Source organism: Parasteatoda tepidariorum, chromosome 5 (genome assembly GCF_982258835.1).
Source record: "Parasteatoda tepidariorum strain Cologne lab strain chromosome 5, Ptep-v5.0, whole genome shotgun sequence".
NCBI classification, from domain to species: domain Eukaryota; kingdom Metazoa; phylum Arthropoda; class Arachnida; order Araneae; family Theridiidae; genus Parasteatoda; species Parasteatoda tepidariorum.
In genome coordinates this window covers 93,170,574-93,190,595 of record NC_141759.1, presented here as the reverse complement: position 1 = coordinate 93,190,595, position 20,022 = coordinate 93,170,574, and the positions used below count along the sequence as shown (strand labels likewise).

Genomic DNA, 20,022 nt, shown 5'->3' with positions numbered 1-20,022 from the left:
TCCTTGTTCAACAGTAAAAGCACTGGATTTTTGCAAAAACGGTCAGACTGTCCCGATACTGTTTTGACAGTGTCTGGGTGAATTTGTATCGTATTTAAATCACCGTTACGAGGCATCAGCAACGATCCTTCTTCTCCCACCGAGTAGTAAAACGCAGCCGTGCCTGGTCTAGAAACGCACCATTCCAAACTTGCCTGCGGACCTTGTCGTTGGTAGCGCGACCACAAAATACATTTTAACCATTTGTCTGGAGGGATCACCTTTTCCACACCGAGTGTCACCACTGATTTGATTGGAACCGACGGAACGCGTACAGCATCTTTGGCCACGTACAAAGCATACAAGTCCATCAAGTACGAAACTGCAACTCTTTCACAAGCTAGCATTAAATATTCTTCTCGTGTTTCAGAATCCATCAAGACGAGTGTCGCGCATTTCAAATTGCAATCGGGGCATCCATGACTGACCAATGGAACCACCCCGCTTATGGAGTCGGGTATCACAAACATGTTGAAACGCTCACTGAAAGCCAACAAGAGTTTCCTTTGTTGGTGGATGCATGGCTTAAAAAACCTAAAAATTTGAAAGTCATTGTGGCGGGTGGACCGGGCACTGGGAAATCCTACACCGTCATGACTTGTTTGGATTTTATCAAAATTCCTCAATTACGCATGGCTCCTACGGCAAGAGTGGCGAGTCGAATGAATGGAAGCACGATTCATTCCGCCATGAGATTAAATTGGGGCAAAGGATCCGTCTTGAACAACTTGGAGAAGGAATTGGTTGAGGAAGCTGATACAGAAGAGTGTTTAAAGAAAAGCGCTTGCCTCCTCGAGGAATTCAACTGTCCATTCGAGCCGAAAATTGTGGTGATTGATGAAGTGGGTATGGTTGCATTTTGGTTGGTGGAATGGATATTTGAGTACTTTTTTAAGCGCCCGGATCCCGTGTTGTGCATCATGATGGGTGACCCCAATCAACTGCGACCCGTAAGGTCTATACACAACATGTTTACGGCGGGTGTCAAATCTGAAACCAAACGCATCGATTTAATGCAAAGCAAGCGTTTTGAAAAAGAGTATGAGGAAATTATTGAAAATTTGAGGTCATTTGTAGACAAAGAGGATGAGACTGGACTCTTTACATTTCTAGTGACTCATTATCCAGTGGTGGAAAATATCGACACGACACTATTGGCGAAATGCACACGAGCTCTGGCCTACTTGAAATCCTCCGTAGAAACGTACAACAATTTTTATTTGACGCAGTTGGTAAAAGGTCCACGACTGCGCTTGTGGCGAAAATCTAAAACCCATTCGGGTAACGCATATGTGGACGTAAAGTCAGGATGTCATGTTTTCCTTCTCCAAAATGGAGTTTCAACAGTTTCAAATGGTACGTCTCTGATATTTGAGCGCTTCAATGAAGAAAAGGATTGCATCGAATGTAAAAATGTCGCAGACAACAGCACGGTAATAATTCAAAGAAACTCCAAAGGAGATTTTCCAATTATGGTTGGGTATGCGGGTACTATACACAAGTTTCAAGGGGATACAATGGACGATGCCGCAATAGCCATCAACTTTAACGGAAGTCGTGATTTGAATTTGGTATATACGGCATTGAGCAGAGTCAGGAGCATGAATCAAATTGTCGCAGTAGAAATTTAAAAAGTGTTGAGACACAGTCTATCAAGAACGTATCTCAGACTCGTCAGAATTTCTTGAAGCCCTCCAACTCGCAACTTTAGAATTTCTTGGAACTCGCAACTTTAGATAATACTGGCTCAAGTTCAAACGTCAATAGAACATTGTAAAAAAAAAAAAAAAAAAAAAAAAAAAAAAAAAAAAAAAAAAAAAAAAAAAAAAATTTTTTTTTTTTTTTTTTTTTTTTTTTTTTTTTTTTTTTAACGTTGTATGTGAAAGTCAAACGTCAAGCATTGTTGATCTCATACTCGTCAGAATTTCTTGAAGCCCTCCAGCTCGCAAGGCCCTCCAGCTTTTAGAATTTCCTGGAGCTCACAACTTTAGAATTTCTTGGAGCCCTCCAACTTGCAACTGTGGAATTTCTCGAAGCCCTCCAACTTGCAACTGTAGAATTTCTTGAAGCCCTCCAACTCTTAACTTTAGAATTTGTTGAAGGTCCCAACTTTAAAATTTATTGAAGCTCTCAACCTTATACAATATTGACTCAAGCTCAAACGTCTACAACCTCGTCAAAAAAAAAAAAAAAAAAAAAAAAAAAAAAAAAAAAAAAAATTTTTTTTTTTTTTTTTTTTTTTTTTTTTTTTTTTTTTTTTTTTTTTACGTTGTATGTTAAAGTCAGTCGTTCTTGGAGCTCGCAACTTTAGATGTTGTTGCATCGGGTCGATACTCTCAGCTCATCAAAATTTCCAAAGCTCTCACAGCTTGTAAAATTTTAAATTCTCTCCAGTGACCATGCCAATTTACACTTGACGCCGCTACATACCCATCTAAAACTTTTCAACGTTGTTTCAGTTTTAAATTGTAAAAATCATCTACGGCCTCTGCCACTGATCCAGCCAACTCGCAAATGTTTTATTTTAAAATATCTACTTCAAAATTCGCCTCTTCTCTTTCGAGTTCAGTCTCGACAACTTCCGTTTTGCTTTCTGATGGCTTTGTTGAGATGGAAAGTAATAATGTTACGACGTAATCACTTATGGCTTTCATCTGCTGAGTCACCTGAGCCCGGATGGGATGATTTATTTTCAAGGTATCCTTTTCCTTTTCCAACATTTGTTTAATTGTATGCACTACACACCGCAATTCCAATTCAATTGCATCTTCATCCTGTTTCACACTGGCTTGATAAGCTTGAAATGCTCTCTTCAAATGTTCATCGTGAACCACAGGCTGTAACATGGGCGTGAGCACTTTTTCGTGAATGTAACGACACATGACCCCCGCAATCATATCCACCATTGAGTTTGTAGCTTTAACCTGTTTCACGCTTAAAAGGGATTGGATGATTGTATTTGCTGCCGTATACATGTACATGAAATCGTTTTCTGAACCAGTTTTGCGAACCGCTTCGATGACGGATTTTCCCATCGGGAGTTGATTCATCAATTTTTCCATATACGTTGTGAAATATTGCTTTTGGGCATTCATCAGTTGTTGACTAATATCGTCTCTTTCCGTCAAACCTGCTTCAAGATCAAGCAATACGTCCGAGGGTTTAATCTGTTTGGTGGGGGGTTCTTCGTCTTCTGATGACGCATCCTCTTCGTGCGCACGCTTCATCTTTGTTTAAAAGAATGGCTCGTTTTCTCGATCAGACTTTGTCTTTTCATACGCCTCGTGACCCGCTGTTACGGCTCGTCGGGTTACTTTACGATTTTTCAACGCCTCCACCAAAGGGTCGTCCCATTTCGGCACATTGTCGGTGACTTGCGAGTATGTTTCCAATTTGTAATCTGGAGCCAGTTCCAGTGTCCAATCACCCCCCTCGTGCTTCAAAAGCAATCCATTGGAACGAGGCGATTCGGGCCATCCGGGAAGGGTTACGTGATGGGGATTGGAAACGATGGTTCCTCGGTATTTTTCAGGTACTCCGAGATCGTTTTTGCCGATATAACAGGCTGGAAATGCGTACATTAATTGATTTTTCCATACGAGGGGCGTCGACCCGGGTTGCCAGTGACGCGTGATCCACCGACACCACTCCATACGATTAGGTTGAAGGGACGATTCCATTTTTAATTTTCCAAACCAAGAGGATGACACGCGATAATTGTAAATTTTCGCTTTAAACGATTCCTTTTCCAAAAAAAACACTTGCATGTAATCGAAAGGAAATTCTTGTCCAATTTGCAAGGATCCATCGCGCACCTGGTCTCGGAGGGGAGCAATCACCTTTTTGGGATCCACGTTACTGTAGTGTAAAAACGTTACGGGATGATGATCCAACAAGTAAAAATAGGCATAGAGTTGCACGTCCATAGGTTCCTCCGGGGGGTTTTTAAACGCACTGACGCACGCATTGTAACCCTTGCCATAGGTGTAGTCGTCCAATTCCTCTATCCTGACTCCAAATTGACCGAGTGTGGGATCACACACACACCCAAAACCAGATTTGTAGCGAGCTTTTTTCAACGGTTTTCCTGTAATGGCGTCAAACGTGCAAGGTCTCTTGAAGCATTTTTTCTCATAGTGCCGACGTATGTAATTTTTGTCGAGCCCATCCGACTCGTTCAACTGGTGCCCGTTCAGCTCGTCGGGTTCACACGGATAATATTTCATGCGATCCACGACTGACATTTTTTGGCATTCGAAATTCTTCGTGGGTACAAAACCCTCCGCACAAATGCATTTTTGCAATTGTATACTGAAATATCCGTTGGGCCGACACGCCACATCGACGGTGCAGTTGCCTCCGAAATGGGTTTGGGTGACGAGATTTGGATTTAAACATATGCAGGCCGCAAACGACTTGCCACGATGCGAAACGAGCGTCCACGTGCCAGTTTCGGGATAACAGTCTTCGCCTCTCAACAGTTGAGGAACGCATAAGTTATTCACGCAAATGTCGTGTTTTTTACAGTCTGATGTGTGTGTGCATGTGTCGGGGGAAGAGGTTTCGGCGTGTTTTGGGAGGAGAGGCCACTTTGAAAAGGGAGTACGAGGCGTTTGCGAGGCGTAATAAATGACGATTACAGCATACAAAAATATTAGAATCCAAAAACGCATTGCTTTGTTAATAAATGTAAACCTTTTCATACGCTTTATCGCTGTAAAACAACCCAATGTTTGAATGGGCGGCATCCTGTAGACGCAACCAAGTCAAGAGTTTACATTTGGTTTGTAAATTTCGCACAGACTTTAAATACTGATCCACACTATACATTTTTGTTTCATTGGGTTCTCTCCACAATACCTTGAATCATCTTCTCCACCACCACCATCAGTTCTTTATCGCAAGAATTGACAGTCTCGTAGGGTTTGACGTAAATACGCAAATCATAACCGTCGTCCATGTTGATGGTGACATTATCGTCCACCCCCATCAAGAGTATGTTTTGACTGTACCTTTTTCGATACATGTCGCGCACGTGCTCCGATGCCTTGAGATAATTGTAAAATTTTTTAGAATATTCGCACTCTGTTCGTCCAAAGAGTGTGTGGGCGCATTCGGCCACGTCCGGCAAATACGCATTCACCATGTCTTTCACGTAGGCGTCTTTGCCATGACTCCACAAGATAATGTCTGCTTGGATCAATTTTAAAAACTGCAATAACGTTTTCAATTTGGGGCGAGGGTGGAATTTTCTGGCACTGTGAAACCCCAGGGTCAAATCCATATCCAGTACGCAAACGTACTTTGGACTCATGTCGCTTTTTTCTCTGTAAACAAAGAACATGAGCTCAAAATGCACGATCCGAGCAGAAGATCGTATTCAAAGTATAATTCGGCACCTCACAAATTCAAATTTCACGGCGGCAGATTGCCCCATTCATCCTAGAAAACCTTGCATGTTGCTGTTGAATAATTTCAACGCGGAGCGATTTCACTGCCTGTACGCGAATCGATCCACCGTTTGGAAATCGTACACGATAGATCAATCTTGCGATATACCCGAACACTTTGACGAAATGATGAAAATGAAAGAATGGTTGGGGAGTCAATACGTGTTGCCGTTTTCAGGTCATCTTCGAGAATCATCCGGTTACACGATCGGCATGTTTCGACAAGCTATTGATTTGTATCCACCCAGTAAATTGCAGCGTGTTTCGTTCAAAGAGTGTGCCTACGCAACCATTGTATTGTTTTGTGCCGCCTGCCATCAATTGGGGGGCGCGGTACCAGATTTAAAACATTTTTTGTTTTTATACACGGAAAAGCATCCTGTTTTGTGTGATATGGGAAGTTATAACGTGGAGAATCGTATTCGGTTAAAAGGAAACGCACCTCACTTTAATGAGAAAAAATGGAGACGATTTATGGAAAAGAAAACCATACGAGATGTCATTCGATATCTCAAACTGGAATTTATGACCATGTTTAATCAAAAGAAAAAGAAGGGTCAACGATGCATTTTGAACGAGACTGAAGAGGTATTTGACACGGAAACGCATATGCTCTTGTGTCAAAGTAATCAAAAGAGCCTAATTCAAGTATTGCGAGACTTTGCACATTTGATGCCAGACGTTTACTTGAGAGAAAATATCATTTTGGAATGGGTCAAAAAACTTGGCTACAACGCAACGTAAAAAAAAGCCCTCAACTCGTAACTTTGGAATTTCTTGGCTCAAGTTCAAACGTCAGAAGCATCGTCAAAAAAAAAAAAAAAAAAAAAAAAAAAAAAAAAAAAAAAAAAATGTTTTTTTTTTTTTTTTTTTTTTTTTTTTTTTTTTTTTTTTTTTTTTTTTTTTGACGTTGTAGTTTAAAGCCAGACGTTTAGTTTTAGTCTTATGATCTCAGACTCGTCAGAATTTCTTGAAGCCCTCCAACTTGCAACTTTAGAATTTCTGGGGCCTCGCAACTTTAGAATTTTTCGGAGCTCACAACTTTAGAATTTTTCGGAGCTCACAACTTTAGAATTTTTCGGAGCTCGCAACTCTAGAATTTCTCGGAGCTCGCAACTCTAGAATTTCTTGGAGCTCGCGACTTTAGATAATACTGGCTCAAGTTCAAACGTTAGTAGCATCGTTAAAAAAAAAAAAAAAAAAAAAAAAAAAAAAAAAAAAAAAAAATTTTTTTTTTTTTTTTTTTTTTTTTTTTTTTTTTTTTTTTTTGACGTTGTAGTTTAAAGCCAGACGTTTAGTCTTATGATCTCAGACTCGTCAGAATTTCTTGAAGCCCTCCAACTTGCAACTTTAGAATTTCTGGGGCCTCGCAACTTTAGAATTTCTCGGAGCTCACAACTTTAGAATTTCTCGGAGCTCGCAACTCTAGAATTTCTCGGAGCTCGCAACTCTAGAATTTCTCGGAGCTCGCAACTCTAGAAGAATTTCTTGGAGCTCGCGACTTTAGATAATACTGGCTCAACAAGTTCAAACGTTAGTAGCATCGTTAAAAAAAAAAAAAAAAAAAAAAAAAAAAAAAAAAAAAAAAAAAAAATTTTTTTTTTTTTTTTTTTTTTTTTTTTTTTTTTTTTTTTTTTTTTTGACGTTGTAGTTTAAAGCCAGACGTTTAGTCTTATGATCTCAGACTCGTCAGAATTTCTTGAAGCCCTCCAACTTGCAACTTTAGAATTTCTGGGGCCTCGCAACTTTAGAATTTCTCGGAGCTCACAACTTTAGAATTTTTCGGAGCTCACAACTTTAGAATTTTTCGGAGCTCACAACTCTAGAAGAATTTCTTGGAGCTCGCGACTTTAGATAATACTGGCTCAAGTTCAAACGTTAGTAGCATCGTTAAAAAAAAAAAAAAAAAAAAAAAAAAAAAAAAAAAAAAAAAAAAAAAAAAAAAAAAAATTTTTTTTTTTTTTTTTTTTTTTTTTTTTTTTTTTTTGACGTTGTAGTTTAAAGTCAGGTTTTAATCTTTGCTCGTCCAGCTCAAAACTTTTCCGGAGCAATGTGTTTGCACAGTTAATAAAGCCAACCATGGCAGAAGATTACAAGACGCTTGTACTGCATTTACTCTCCAAAAGGCAATATCCCATACTGAAGGATATCGTTGTCATGGATATCCATTACAAATTGCTGCCAGAAAATGCAGATTTTGACGTAGTACATGCATATGATAAACGATCGCATGACGCCATGTACACGTTGTCACAACATGCGGATCCATTTCGCTTTTCCTATCTCGTCGGTAACGAAAACATGTTTTATGTGCATGAGACGGATCATTTCGACACCACGTCCTTACCGCTACACTGTCAACGAGTCAAATTGAATCGCTATTATGTGGACGTGATCCAAAATCAAACGAGTGAAACCTTTGAAGAAGAGCTATACCATTTTATAACACTTTTAAATTTTGACATTCCAACCCTCTCTCCTTTGTTGGGTTTGGACACTATCACTTGCACTCGGATGTTACCTAAATTTATCAAGCTTTGGGTTTTCAAATACGATGCGCAAAATTTTCAAAAATGTCCAGTTTCCAAAGGACTCGAAACTTGTTTTGGTCCTCCCGAAACTACAGGTGTGATTCCCGTTCGTGTGCTGAGGGGTAAATTGTCCCCCTGCACCTCCCACGCAAAAATTTTATCGTTAAATAATGATTTTCCAACAAAGCTCAAACATCCGTATTTAATGCATTACAGCCCTCTGCACAAGACACTCTTTCCGTTGGTTTACAATCCGCTCGAAAACCCATTATTGGTATTTTAGACTAAACATGTAACGATCTCTCTCGCTACCATCCGGAGGGAATTTTTTGTATCTTCGTTTTGCATCGTAATGACGACACACCTTGTAAACGCCCGCGCAAACACTTTCTTTCGGCAGATTGACATTGGAGTTGTCACTCTCGTCGTTGGATGCATCGATGGAAAAGACAGACTCGTCATCAGACACCTCGGACATGACTGGAGATCCAACAAAAGCTTTCATTTTCAAATGTTTTCGATTACCCGGTTGGGGTCTGTAATACTTGCGAACATAGCTTGTGGCATCCGGATACGCCTTTTCCCACGCCTCCTCTGGAACCACCGTCGCTTTTTGGTCCACATAGTTTTTGTAGGCCGAAAAACTTCTAAAGAAGGGTTTCAATTTTGAAAGGGGTACCAAGCCATTTTTCCCCAGATGTTCAATGTGTGACAATGAAAAAACTTTTTTCATATCGTCCTTGTAATCTGCAAAATAGTCGAGCATTGACTCGTACGCGTAGAACGCTGGAATTTTGCGAGGAGGAAAGGGGGGAGGTTTTACATATTTACGAGGCTTTGCTTTCTTGGTAATCTTGTTTCCTTTTGCACGTGGCATCCTTTATTTGTAAACAATCTCCCCGTAGTGAAAGAGGTTAAAAAAGGGAGACTTTTGCATTTTGTCGTGATTATCGTAATGCGCGTGATGATAATTTTGAAAAGTTTCCCAGTGCGCTAAAAAGTGACACGTGTAGATAAACAGCATTTGCCACGTGGTGTTGTGTCTAAAGTATTCTGCTGGATTATGGCAAGTCTCATCCAACAAAGTAAAGTTTATGGTGCCTCGTGCCTCGTCGACCATGTTATTGTTTCGACACACATTATCACAATAACTGTTTAGCGTCGCATTAAATTCATAAAGATTGAAAACCACATGAAAACCTTTTCTCTCATCAGGCGTTTTACGTTTATTAGTTTCGGCGTACGACGTGAAAATTTCCTTTGGGCCATTGGGTTCGAAAAGATAATAAAATGTCAAATTATAATTTTCCAAGTCCTTGATGGGACGCCCAAATATGACATTGAGCATGGGAATCCACTCGGCCAACACCATATGAATTTGATGAAATTCTGTAGCAGAGTACTTATCCGCAATGTCCCGACATATGGTCCAAGCATCTTGCCACGTGCCGACGTGATTCGATGAGGTGCGACGACAACTTTGGGAATCGTGGTGATCAATCGATCGTTGCATCTTGATTTTTTTAAAAAAAAGACAACTATGTGGGCCGCCTGGCTCCTTTTTTTAATCATCTGGATGTGTTTCTGGTGGATACCAGAGGATTTTAAAACAAAATCAAAAATTCAAGTACGTGAACCCATTTTCCAGCAAAATTGTACAGACAAACGCATGTTTTGCGTAGACGATTGTAGTTTCCTGTGCGTGGAAAAATCTACCCGATGCGTGGGGGGCGTGTGTGTAACAGATGGTCGAACACCCATTGAATGCAATGAAGAAAAAGGCGGTCGATTGATGTTGACAAATGACGACGTGGCGCGATGGATTTGCCTCTGTACCGATGAAACTTTTTGGTCGGGACCTGCATGTGATACACTCAATCCCGATGTGTGCGAACAAGGAGCATTTTTATACAATGGACGAGAGAGTTTTTTGTGTCTCTGCCCCAATCCATACAAAAGGTTCACCGTCAACGGAAAACCACATTGTTTAGAAAAGTTTATGAGTAATTTCTTTACAGAGCCAGAAGTAACAGAGATGGGACCTCACATGGTATAGTTTGAAATGCATCGTCGTGGATCTTTAGGTACACTCTAGCGTGGGTACTTGGACTCAACGCGCGACTTTACAATTTCTTGAAGCTCTCAACCTTTGACAATATTGGCCCAAGTTCAAACGTCAGCAACATCGTAAAAAAAAAAAAAAAAAAAAAAAAAAAAAAAAAAAAAAAAAAAAAAAAAAATTTTTTTTTTTTTTTTTTTTTTTTTTTTTTTTTTTTTTTTTTTTTTTTTTTACAATGTGAGCCATTTTAAATTTTCGTTCCAATTTAAAAGCTTCGTGACAAAATCCTTCGAAAAGCATTCACACACAATGAAATGATCTCGCTTACAATCATACAACAAATTTTTAAAATCATCGGGTGGGTTCACAAAGATAACGCTCATGTAATCATCATCGTTAGTCTCCACGCTCAAAAATCCATCACTACCCACACATTGCTTCAGATTCACTTTGAGAATACCGGTCGTCTTGCAATTTAAAATCACGCTCTTTTCATTCATTTCCTTGAAACTGATTAAAGGACCAATGGCATTACATTTTTCACATTGTCCATTGCCGACAAAGATCGTTTTGAAAACATTATCCAAAACTTCACTCATAGCAATTTTAACAACCAACGTTGCAAAACTACCCACAATTTCAGCTAAATCGGCTTCGGCCAGGTCTACAATCCATTCGTGTTCCTTTTTTTCACCATGCTTCAACAGGAAGCTTTCAAATGCTTCATGGAGAGGAAGATTGTCGCAAACCATGTGAAATCTTCCATATTCTGTGTTACAATATACGTTTCCATACGTCCCGATCTTGACGTTGTAATTCAAGTAGGGTAGCCCCCAATATGCACCTAGCAATGTAATTTTCATGTTTTAAAAAAGCGCCTTTATTATGTAACGTTTTTTCATGGGACAAGCCAAATGGCGATGTTTGGACAAACGGTTTAAATTGACGGCGCTTATATATTTTTTTCTGCTCAAGTATTTTTTCGACTCTCGTCCATATGGTAATTCCATATTCGAAGACCGTCAGCTTGAAACTGGGTATAGCAGAAAACTGCAAAAATATATAAGCACTTCTCAGAACGAAAAAGTACTTGAGCGGGCAAATGTTTGATTTATCATAAGAAAATTTGGAAATTTGGAAAATGGGGAAAACGCAAAACATTTCCATTTTCGAGTCTGTAAATGTTATGTTTTGCTATTGAAAGATGAAAAAACTGATTAAAAAAACTATACAACTTATTCAAAATTAATGTAAAAATCACATTTAAGAGCTATTAAAATAGGATTTTAAGTTTAAAAGTTTGATTATAAATTTTAACTTTTAAACGATTCATGGTACCAAAAGGATTGGTACCTTGAATCGTTTAAAAGTCGCAGCTAGAAGGGGGGTACTTTTAAACTCAAAATTCGAAATCGGCATGTTTTTACAGTCTCAATTACATAATTTTTCTACCATTTTTCAATAATACATACTTAAAACAACAATTTTCAAGAAAATAAAATTGTAAAACATTAAAAAAGAATTCAAAAAAATTGTCAAATATTAAAAAAAGAATTCTTAAAAAAATAAATAATTCAGTCTTTTGAATAATAGGGTTAATATTCCACAGTATTAAATAATGCTAAAGTTTTAATTATAGCATAAGTTTTTTCAATTACCAATCAATTACATTTTTTCCAAAAAAAAAAAAAAAAAAAAAAAAAAAAAAAAAAAAAAAAAAAATTTTTTTTTTTTTTTTTTTTTTTTTTTTTTTTTTTTTTCAATTGTTGTTGTATGGGTCATAAAACAGTGATGTCCACTCTTCAATCTTTTCATAATTTTCTCCGGCACAATCCCACACAATCTCAGAGCGTGAAAAGGATCTAGTCCGTATGAAATTGTCAATTCTTCGCAGCAATATCTTACCAAATGGGTTTAAAGTAATATTGGCCCGTTTTAAAACCAATTTGACCACTGGTTCTTTTTCATCAATATGAATTCGTTCGCGTTCTTTATTTAATAAACGAAAAGTAAGGTTACAATATGAACCAGAAGGAATTATTTGATATACTTTCACCCCCGGAATTAACGAATATAACCAACCTCTGGCATCTCGTGGTATTTTGATCTCGATATCAGTAGACACTATCTCCTTGCTCTTTTCCCCAAGGGTGTAATTACCATTAGGAAAAATCTGTACGACATTTTCAAAAACTTTTGGCTCCGTCCCAAAGAATGGTTCTTTCACTTTGTATAGTATTATGCGTCGATCTTTTTCCATCATAATAAGATTAGGTGGAAATGTTGAAACGTCCAATACCGTTGTATGCAGCAAGGTTATATTTTCCAAGTCGTGGGAGCTCCAAAAAATTCTGATGAGCTGAGTTGCACAAGACCTGGCACTCGGTTTTAACCTACAACGTTAAAAAAAAAAAAAAAAAAAAAAAAAAAAAAAAAAAAAAAAAAAAAAAAAAAAAAAAAAATTTTTTTTTTTTTTTTTTTTTTTTTTTTTTTTTTTCATATACAAGCAAGTATCAAAGCTTACAAATTGTTCTAAATGTATTATAACGATTGTAAACATTTTACGCTTGAAACAGACGGCGTGGAGGTTGTTGAAAATGTATTAACGGTTCAAGAGGTAACGCAACTCCAAGAGAAAATGTGGATTTGGTTACAAAATAAAACAAAATACTTGGATAAACCCATTGTCAAAAACGATATATCGACTTACAAATCTCTATTTGATCTCTATCCAAAACACGGTATGTTGTTTCAGCACTGGGACTTTGGACACAATCCTTTATCCTGGTACGTTCGTCAAAACCAAAATGTCTTTAATCAATTTAGTCGTATTTGGTGTACAAACCAATTGCTCACAAGCTTTGATGGAATCAGTATTTCCTTACCTTGTGAATATACGATGCGTGGTTGGACGCAGTACAAGGAATGGTTTCACACTGATCAAAACTTTCAACGAAATAATTTTGAATGTGTTCAAGGACTCGTGAATCTTTTTCCAGTTTACGAAGGTGACGCCACCTTGAGAATTCTCAGAAAAAGTCATTTATTGCACAAGGAATTTCAAAAAACGTTTAAAATTACACATTCATCAGATTTTTGTCGGTTGACACAAGATGAAAAACAATTTTACTTGGATCGTCTAGACAGTCCATCGGATATCTGCGTAAAGGCTCCCGCTGGCTCCCTCGTGTTGTGGGATAGTCGAACCATTCACCAAGGTATGGAACCACAACGTAATCGTAAACTACCAAACATCAGATGTGCTCTGTACATTTGTATGACACCTGCAAGACTGGCAAGTCAAACTCAAATTCAGAAAAGGATCAAATATTTCGAAGAACGACGAACCTGTAATCATTGGCCTCACAAGACGAAGGTTTTTAGCAAGCATCCTAGAACGTATGGTAATCCCCTTCCAAAAGTTGAAAATGATGACGACTTGGAAATTACAAATTTAATGAAACAGCTTGTTGGTTATGTTTAAGAGCATAAAAAAAAAAAAAAAAAAAAAAAAAAAAAAAAAAAAAAAAAATTTTTTTTTTTTTTTTTTTTTTTTTTTTTTTTTTTTTTTTTTTTTTTTAAATCTAAAAATATTGGATAACGTGTTGCTCTTAAAAATCCTCTTCCAAAGAAAACTCGTGACTCTTTGAGAGCACTCCACACTTTTGATACTCTCCCACCCGCTTTTCAAAAAAATTGGTCTTTCCCTCCAAACTGATATTTTCCATAAAATCAAATGGATTTTCCTTTTTGTAAAACTTGTCGCATCCCAAGTCCACCATCAAACGATCTGCTACAAACTCAATGTATTGATTCATCAATGTGCAATTCATCCCAATGAGGCTGACTGGTAGAGCTTCTGTTAAAAACTTTTGCTCGATGGACACTGCATCTGTTATGATTTGCAAAATTTCCTCTTGTGTGGGTTTCTCTTGCAAATACTTGTTGAACAAGAGGCACGCAAAATCACAGTGCAATCCCTCGTCTCGACTGATGAGCTCGTTGCTAAAGGATAAACCAGGTAAAAGACCACGCTTTTTTATCCAAAAGATGGCTGCAAAGGACCCGGAGAAAAAAATTCCCTCCACGGCCGCAAATGCTACCAGACGATGGGCAAAGGAGGGATGCTGTATCCAGTTTAATGCCCAATCGGCTTTTGCTTTCACGCAGGGCATTTTTTCAATGGCGTGAAATAATGTATTTTTTTCTTTGGGATCCCGAACGAGTGTCTCAATCAATTCGCTGTACATTTCTGAATGAATATTTTCCATGGCAATTTGAAATCCGTAAAAACATCTGGCTTCCGTGATTTGTACTTCTGTCGCAAAGCGCTCCACCAAATTTTCCACGACGATACCATCGCTTGCCGCAAAAAAGGCCAACACATGTGAGAGGAAATGACGCTCATCAGGTTTTAAATTATCCCAATCTGCTAAATCTTTGGATAAATCCACCTCTCCTACTGTCCAAAAAGAGGCTTGAGCTTTTTTGTACATGTCCCAAATGTCTGGGTATTCTATCGGGAATGTCACGAAGCGATCCGGATTGGGTTCCAGTAGCGGTTCTACATACAAGAAAGGTTTGCGTGACTTTGGGACTAGTTTTAAAAGATTAGAAACAAAATCTTTGTGTTTTCTAATGACTTCCGTTGCCACTGAAATGTTGAATTCGTTAAAATTTTCAGTATCCCAAAAATCCACGTCTCGATATTGATAGAAATTTGGATCCAAATCCTTCAGCACATCCAACTTTTTGCGCTCAGCCTCTTGAAAAAAATTGTTGTAGGTTTCGAGTGTATCGTATCGCTCCAATTCAAACTTGCGCCCTCTTTTTCTCATTCTTTTGTATCCCGCTTCAACAGCTTTCGGTGATCCAGCAATGGATGAACCATAATCCAAAATGAGTACGTGATCTACACCCAAATGCTTCAAACGCTTCCTGTAGTATCTTTCCAAAGGTCTCCAATCCAATAGACCGTCTGAAAATTGAATACAAGATAGCAAGGGACACCTGGAAGTGATGATGGTCCAGTTGGATGCGCAGGTTTTTTGCAGGGTGGATACCTTTGCTTGCAGTCGAGCAGCAAAATTTTCCAAGACCAAGTAATTGCGTAACGTGTCATTGTTTGAGTCGTGAAAGAAATCTGGGTCAGTCTCTATCATGTCGACACAATCATCTATGTAACCATCAACCGTTGGATAAGAAAAAATTTTCATAACGGTAGTTTTGCCGATACCTACAAAGGAGGCTTGAATCTCTACAAGTATTTTGACCATGTCCGTCAGCAGTAATAATTTGATTCAAGCAAGAAGCCACATTTTAAATAATCCAAAAAAAAAAAAAAAAAAAAAAAAAAAAAAAAAAAAAAAAAAAAAAAAAAAATTTTTTTTTTTTTTTTTTTTTTTTTTTTTTTTTTTTTTTTTTTTCAATTGAAGAAGTAACTGTACTAAAATTTTTCTTGTCTTCTTGGAGCATTTGTTTCGTTGATTATTCTTGTTTTCCATTATTACCATATCTAAGGCTTATTGCGTGTTCGGATGGAATTTCAAAATAACAGCTATCGTTATTGCGATCTCCACCCATCTGTATAAACTCCAGTTCAGCTAATAAGTCACCTTTGGATATTTCTACCTTCTCCTTATCTGAATAATTAACTAAAACCACTAAAAGCCGACTATGACTGTCTAAAGGCCGAACATACTTGCTTGATTCATTAAAAATGTCAGCTAACACACGTACTGTTTGATCCAACCATAGTTCTGGACTTGGACGAGGTATCACAAAACTAAATCTTGGTAAGAATTCCACGTTTTCTTTTATGATTACGTATTTTGATTGTAAAGGTTCAAGTACTATATCCTCTGAACAAAACAGCTTATGTTCGATTGCAACACGTGATTCTGTTACTAGATTCATCTTGATATTTGAGCTATGATTCTTGATGATATTTGAAAGTGTGAAGCTTCAAGCAACTCGAAGCAACTTAAGTAGTCACAAAAAAAAAAAAAAAAAAAAAAAAAAAAAAAAAAAATTTTTTTTTTTTTTTTTTTTTTTTTTTTTTTTTTTTTTTTATACATTGTTACTACTCAATAATTTCATCAATTGCTCTCGTCCAACTTGTTGCCAATTTTCCTCACAAGACGCATAGACTTGACCCAACTCATTTAAAATTTCTGTCGTTACTTTTCTAACGTCGGTAAAATATTCCGCATTTCTATGTAAAAATGTTTCGGCCCACACTTTGACTCGATGTGTTTGCATCGCAATTTCATCGTTGAGCATGAGGCTCTGCAATTCCCGAGTGTACAGTTGCAACAATGCCAAAAAAACGACGCAGCCTGAATCCGTTCCACCCAAACTACTTAGTTCGGGTTTGTTATCCAACCATTTATACATTTCGCGTACAGATCGAGCGTGCGAACGATAGTCGCGACGCATGCTATTTGGATGTATCATTGCCAACAAGTAAGTTTTCAAATCTTTTGATTCAAGTCCGTCAAACCCGTCTACTGCCAATAAACGATACATGTCACGGTTGCCCACGTCATGACTTGTTGTATTTTGACTTAACCACTGTTTGAACAATACGCACCAATCCGCTTCATCAGAGGGCAAGAGCTTTAAATTTTTTCTCTTTACGCCTTTTGAGAGTATCGACACCAATTCTTCGCGAACCAGTCCATCGTGAAAATCTTCCAAATCATTGTCAAGATGTAACCATTTAGCGACTTGCTTCAACACATCCCATCGATGTTTTTGAATCGTTTGCCGTCCCAGGAAACAGTGACGCGCCACTTCTTGGTGCAACAACCTCTTCAAAACGTTATGAGAGGAGCCAGTCTCGAAAAGTTTCTGGTGAAACTGTTTTAAATGGTTTGTGCTCTGGCCAAATTTTGTTGATAATCCAGGTTGGCGCAACAACCGTTTGTGTGTCATAGGTTTTTTGAAAGAGCTTTTGAACGATTCTGGATGAGACATCTTGGGCAATGCGTCCGAAATGATTCAATTCTCTTTGAACAAAAATATCTGCGTATTCCACTCGAACACAAAGTCTGGTAAATTGTTTAATAAACCACACCAATGGTTTGTTTCGTAAAGACAAATGGCGTTGCAAGTCTTGTTCAACGTTAAAGTTTTTGGTTGTCTTCATCAAAATGACGTATTTGCAAGCATCGGGAGACACGTCAGCTCTTGTATTTACTAGTTTTGCATTATGCCATTGATCAAATGATGTTTCCATGAAAAAAGACAATGATGCAGCGTAGTGGTAGAAGGTTTACTGTAGATCAAATCAATGACATTCGAAAAAGAGTAAAAACCTTGAGACACGTTGATGAAATGGCTCTATTGGTGTATTTATTGCTCGAAACTAAACTAAAAATGAACGATTTGCTGACGTGGTTCAACACGGATAAAACTAAACGTATGGAATTTTTGAAAATGCATCCAGAGTGTATGGCCGACTATGCTCGTGCACCCAGACTCTTTCCTAAAACACACCAAGGGTACTTGAAGCAATGGAGTAGAAAATGTCTCGAGTGGTACGGTGTTCAAAGGGCAACGTTTGAAATGTTGAAACGTTCAATATCGTTCTATACTGCAAGCTGATGAGTTGTCAGAGCTTTAGAAAATTTTCATGCGTTTAAAGTATCAAGACTCACCGCCTGCCTTTAACAGACAACTTAGAAAAAAAAAAAAAAAAAAAAAAAAAAAAAAAAAAATTTTTTTTTTTTTTTTTTTTTTTTTTTTTTTTTTTTTTTTTACAAGGTTATTGACGTTTAAGCTAAAGTTGCAAATTCTAAATTTGTGTGAAAAGATGACAACATGGATTTATAAACATTTTTTTATTTTTTTCACAAGCGTAATACAAAATTATTTTCATAATAATAATAATAATAATAATAATATATATTAAATGCGAGCATACTACAAAAATAAACACTCACATTCGATGTGGGATCGGTTCCATTCCCAAATGCAAAAATTTTGAAATGCCTTTCGTCACGGCAATCCACCTGTGACATTCTGCCCTCGAGCAATATACACACCTGCTCGAGTCTATGGTGGCATCTGGTTTCAATACCACCGCTTTTAGTTCCCTGGCTGGATGATAGGGGGGTAGCCTCGCCAATACTTCACCCCATTTTGATTTGGTGATGGCGTCCGTGTGGATCAAAAAACGGACCCGCATGTCGTAGAGTTTCTCCAACAGATGCTGAGGGTGCATGGGTCCATCCATGACGTCATATACGTAACCGTTGGTCAGGGTGTGTCCGTCTTTTCGAATGCACAGCACGGCAAAGGTCTGTGAATGCCGCCCTGTATAATGAGTCTTTCGCCTACGTTCGTAGCCGTCTCGACGATAGTTATGACTCGTCTCCTCGAAGGCTGGCGGGGGAGAGTGAGAACGCACGTCGTTGATGGTGCTGGGCTTGGCAGGTGGGGCAAACGTTTTGACAGTCTTCGAGGCCTTAGAGTCCACTGGTGTCTGGCTCGAGGTGCTGGACTTGGCAGGTGGGGCAGACGTTTTGACAGTCCTCGGGTCCACGGGTGTCTGGCTAGAAGTGCTAGACTTGGCAGGTGGGGCAGACGTTTTGACAGTCCTCGAGGCTTTAGAGTCCACGGGTGTCTGGCTCGAGGTGTTAGAGTCTACGGGTGGAACAGAGATGAGACAGGTGGGAAGCCTGGACCTGGAGATGGGTGATTTCACTCTTTTGGGTGGATTGGAGAGGCGAGGTGGAGAGGTGGAGATTCGCTTCAATCGGGATCTATATTCAGAGGCCGAGACCAAGGGTATTCTGGCAGGATGAGCACGAGAGGGGGCCACTTGGACGATGGAGCGTGGAGTGGGTTTCAGTGTGTTGGCAGGTGGTGAGGCCACAGGCATGGGTGGCGACATGGGTTCAAAGAGCTGAGGCTCAGGTGAGGGAGGCAACGGAGAAATCAGCTTCATCTGGCCAATATCCATAGAAGTGGGTGTCGGAGGTGATGGAGGAGGCACCGACTGGAAATTCAATTCGGTCAAATCGTCTTCGTCAGAGGAGGAAGACGACGAGGAAGACGACGAGTCAAAGTCCGAAGAGTCAGCCATGGTTAGAAGAGCAGAGAGAACTGGCAAAGGCAAAGCACTGGCTCTGAATGATCCGAAGGCTCAGAAGGCTCTACCTTATATACTGCTCAGGCAAAAAAAAAAAAAAAAAAAAAAAAAAAAAAAAAAAAAAAAATTTTTTTTTTTTTTTTTTTTTTTTTTTTTTTTTTTTAACGTTGGATATTTAAGTCGAGCATCGAGTCGATACTCTAAATTTTTTTTGCTCGACTTAAATATCCAACGTTTAAATTTTTTTTTTTTTTTTTTTTTTTTTTTTTTTTTTTTTTTTTTTTTCCTACGTTGTTGTGTAACACGTAGCTCGTCTAAAGTGTTGAGAGGTTTTTTAATTTTTTCATCATTCAACTTTGCAAGTTGTGAGAGCTTCAAAAAAATCAGATTCTAAACATTTTGTTACATTACTCCAAACGAAATAAAGCAAAGATGAATCTTCCGAGGTACAGCACGTTGTATAGCAATTTTCATGGTTATACGGAAGCCAAAAATGAAGGAGATTTGATTGTGTTAAATTTTGCAGATGCGAAATTTGATCCTTGGTCCGTGTTGCATTTGTATCGATACGATACCATCTGTAGAAATACAACAAAACCTTTTGCTCAAGCACTCAAAGTGTTTTTCAATACAGAAGATCCCATCACTGTCGTGTGCCAAAATAATACTTGGAGCGCTCTCTTGGGTAATTCCAAGACCATTATGCCTATGCCCGAGGAATCTGCTACATTTCAAATGTATGCCACCCCTTACTTTGTAAGCGATCCCGCTCTTGTCGCCGAATACATGCGAGGAATATCTCATCAAGCGTCAGATATTATATTTTCTTACAAAAACTGCGTTGTC

General features: G+C 38.4%; 2 protein-coding genes across 2 annotated transcripts; one reads left to right on the top strand and one right to left on the bottom strand.

Annotated features, from left to right (window-relative positions):
- Positions 1–12,615: 12,615 nt before the first annotated feature.
- LOC147809873 (uncharacterized) lies at positions 12,616–13,563 on the top strand. Its single transcript, XM_087162913.1, has one exon. It carries the CDS (start codon positions 12,616–12,618, stop codon positions 13,561–13,563), a length of 948 nt encoding a protein of 315 aa, XP_087019039.1.
- Positions 13,564–13,690: 127 nt separating this feature from the next.
- LOC147809872 (ribonucleoside-diphosphate reductase subunit M2 B-like) lies at positions 13,691–15,008 on the bottom strand. The gene has a single exon (XM_087162971.1). It carries the CDS (start codon positions 14,915–14,917, stop codon positions 13,691–13,693), a length of 1,227 nt encoding a protein of 408 aa, XP_087019097.1. The 5' UTR covers positions 14,918–15,008.
- Positions 15,009–20,022: the final 5,014 nt, after the last annotated feature.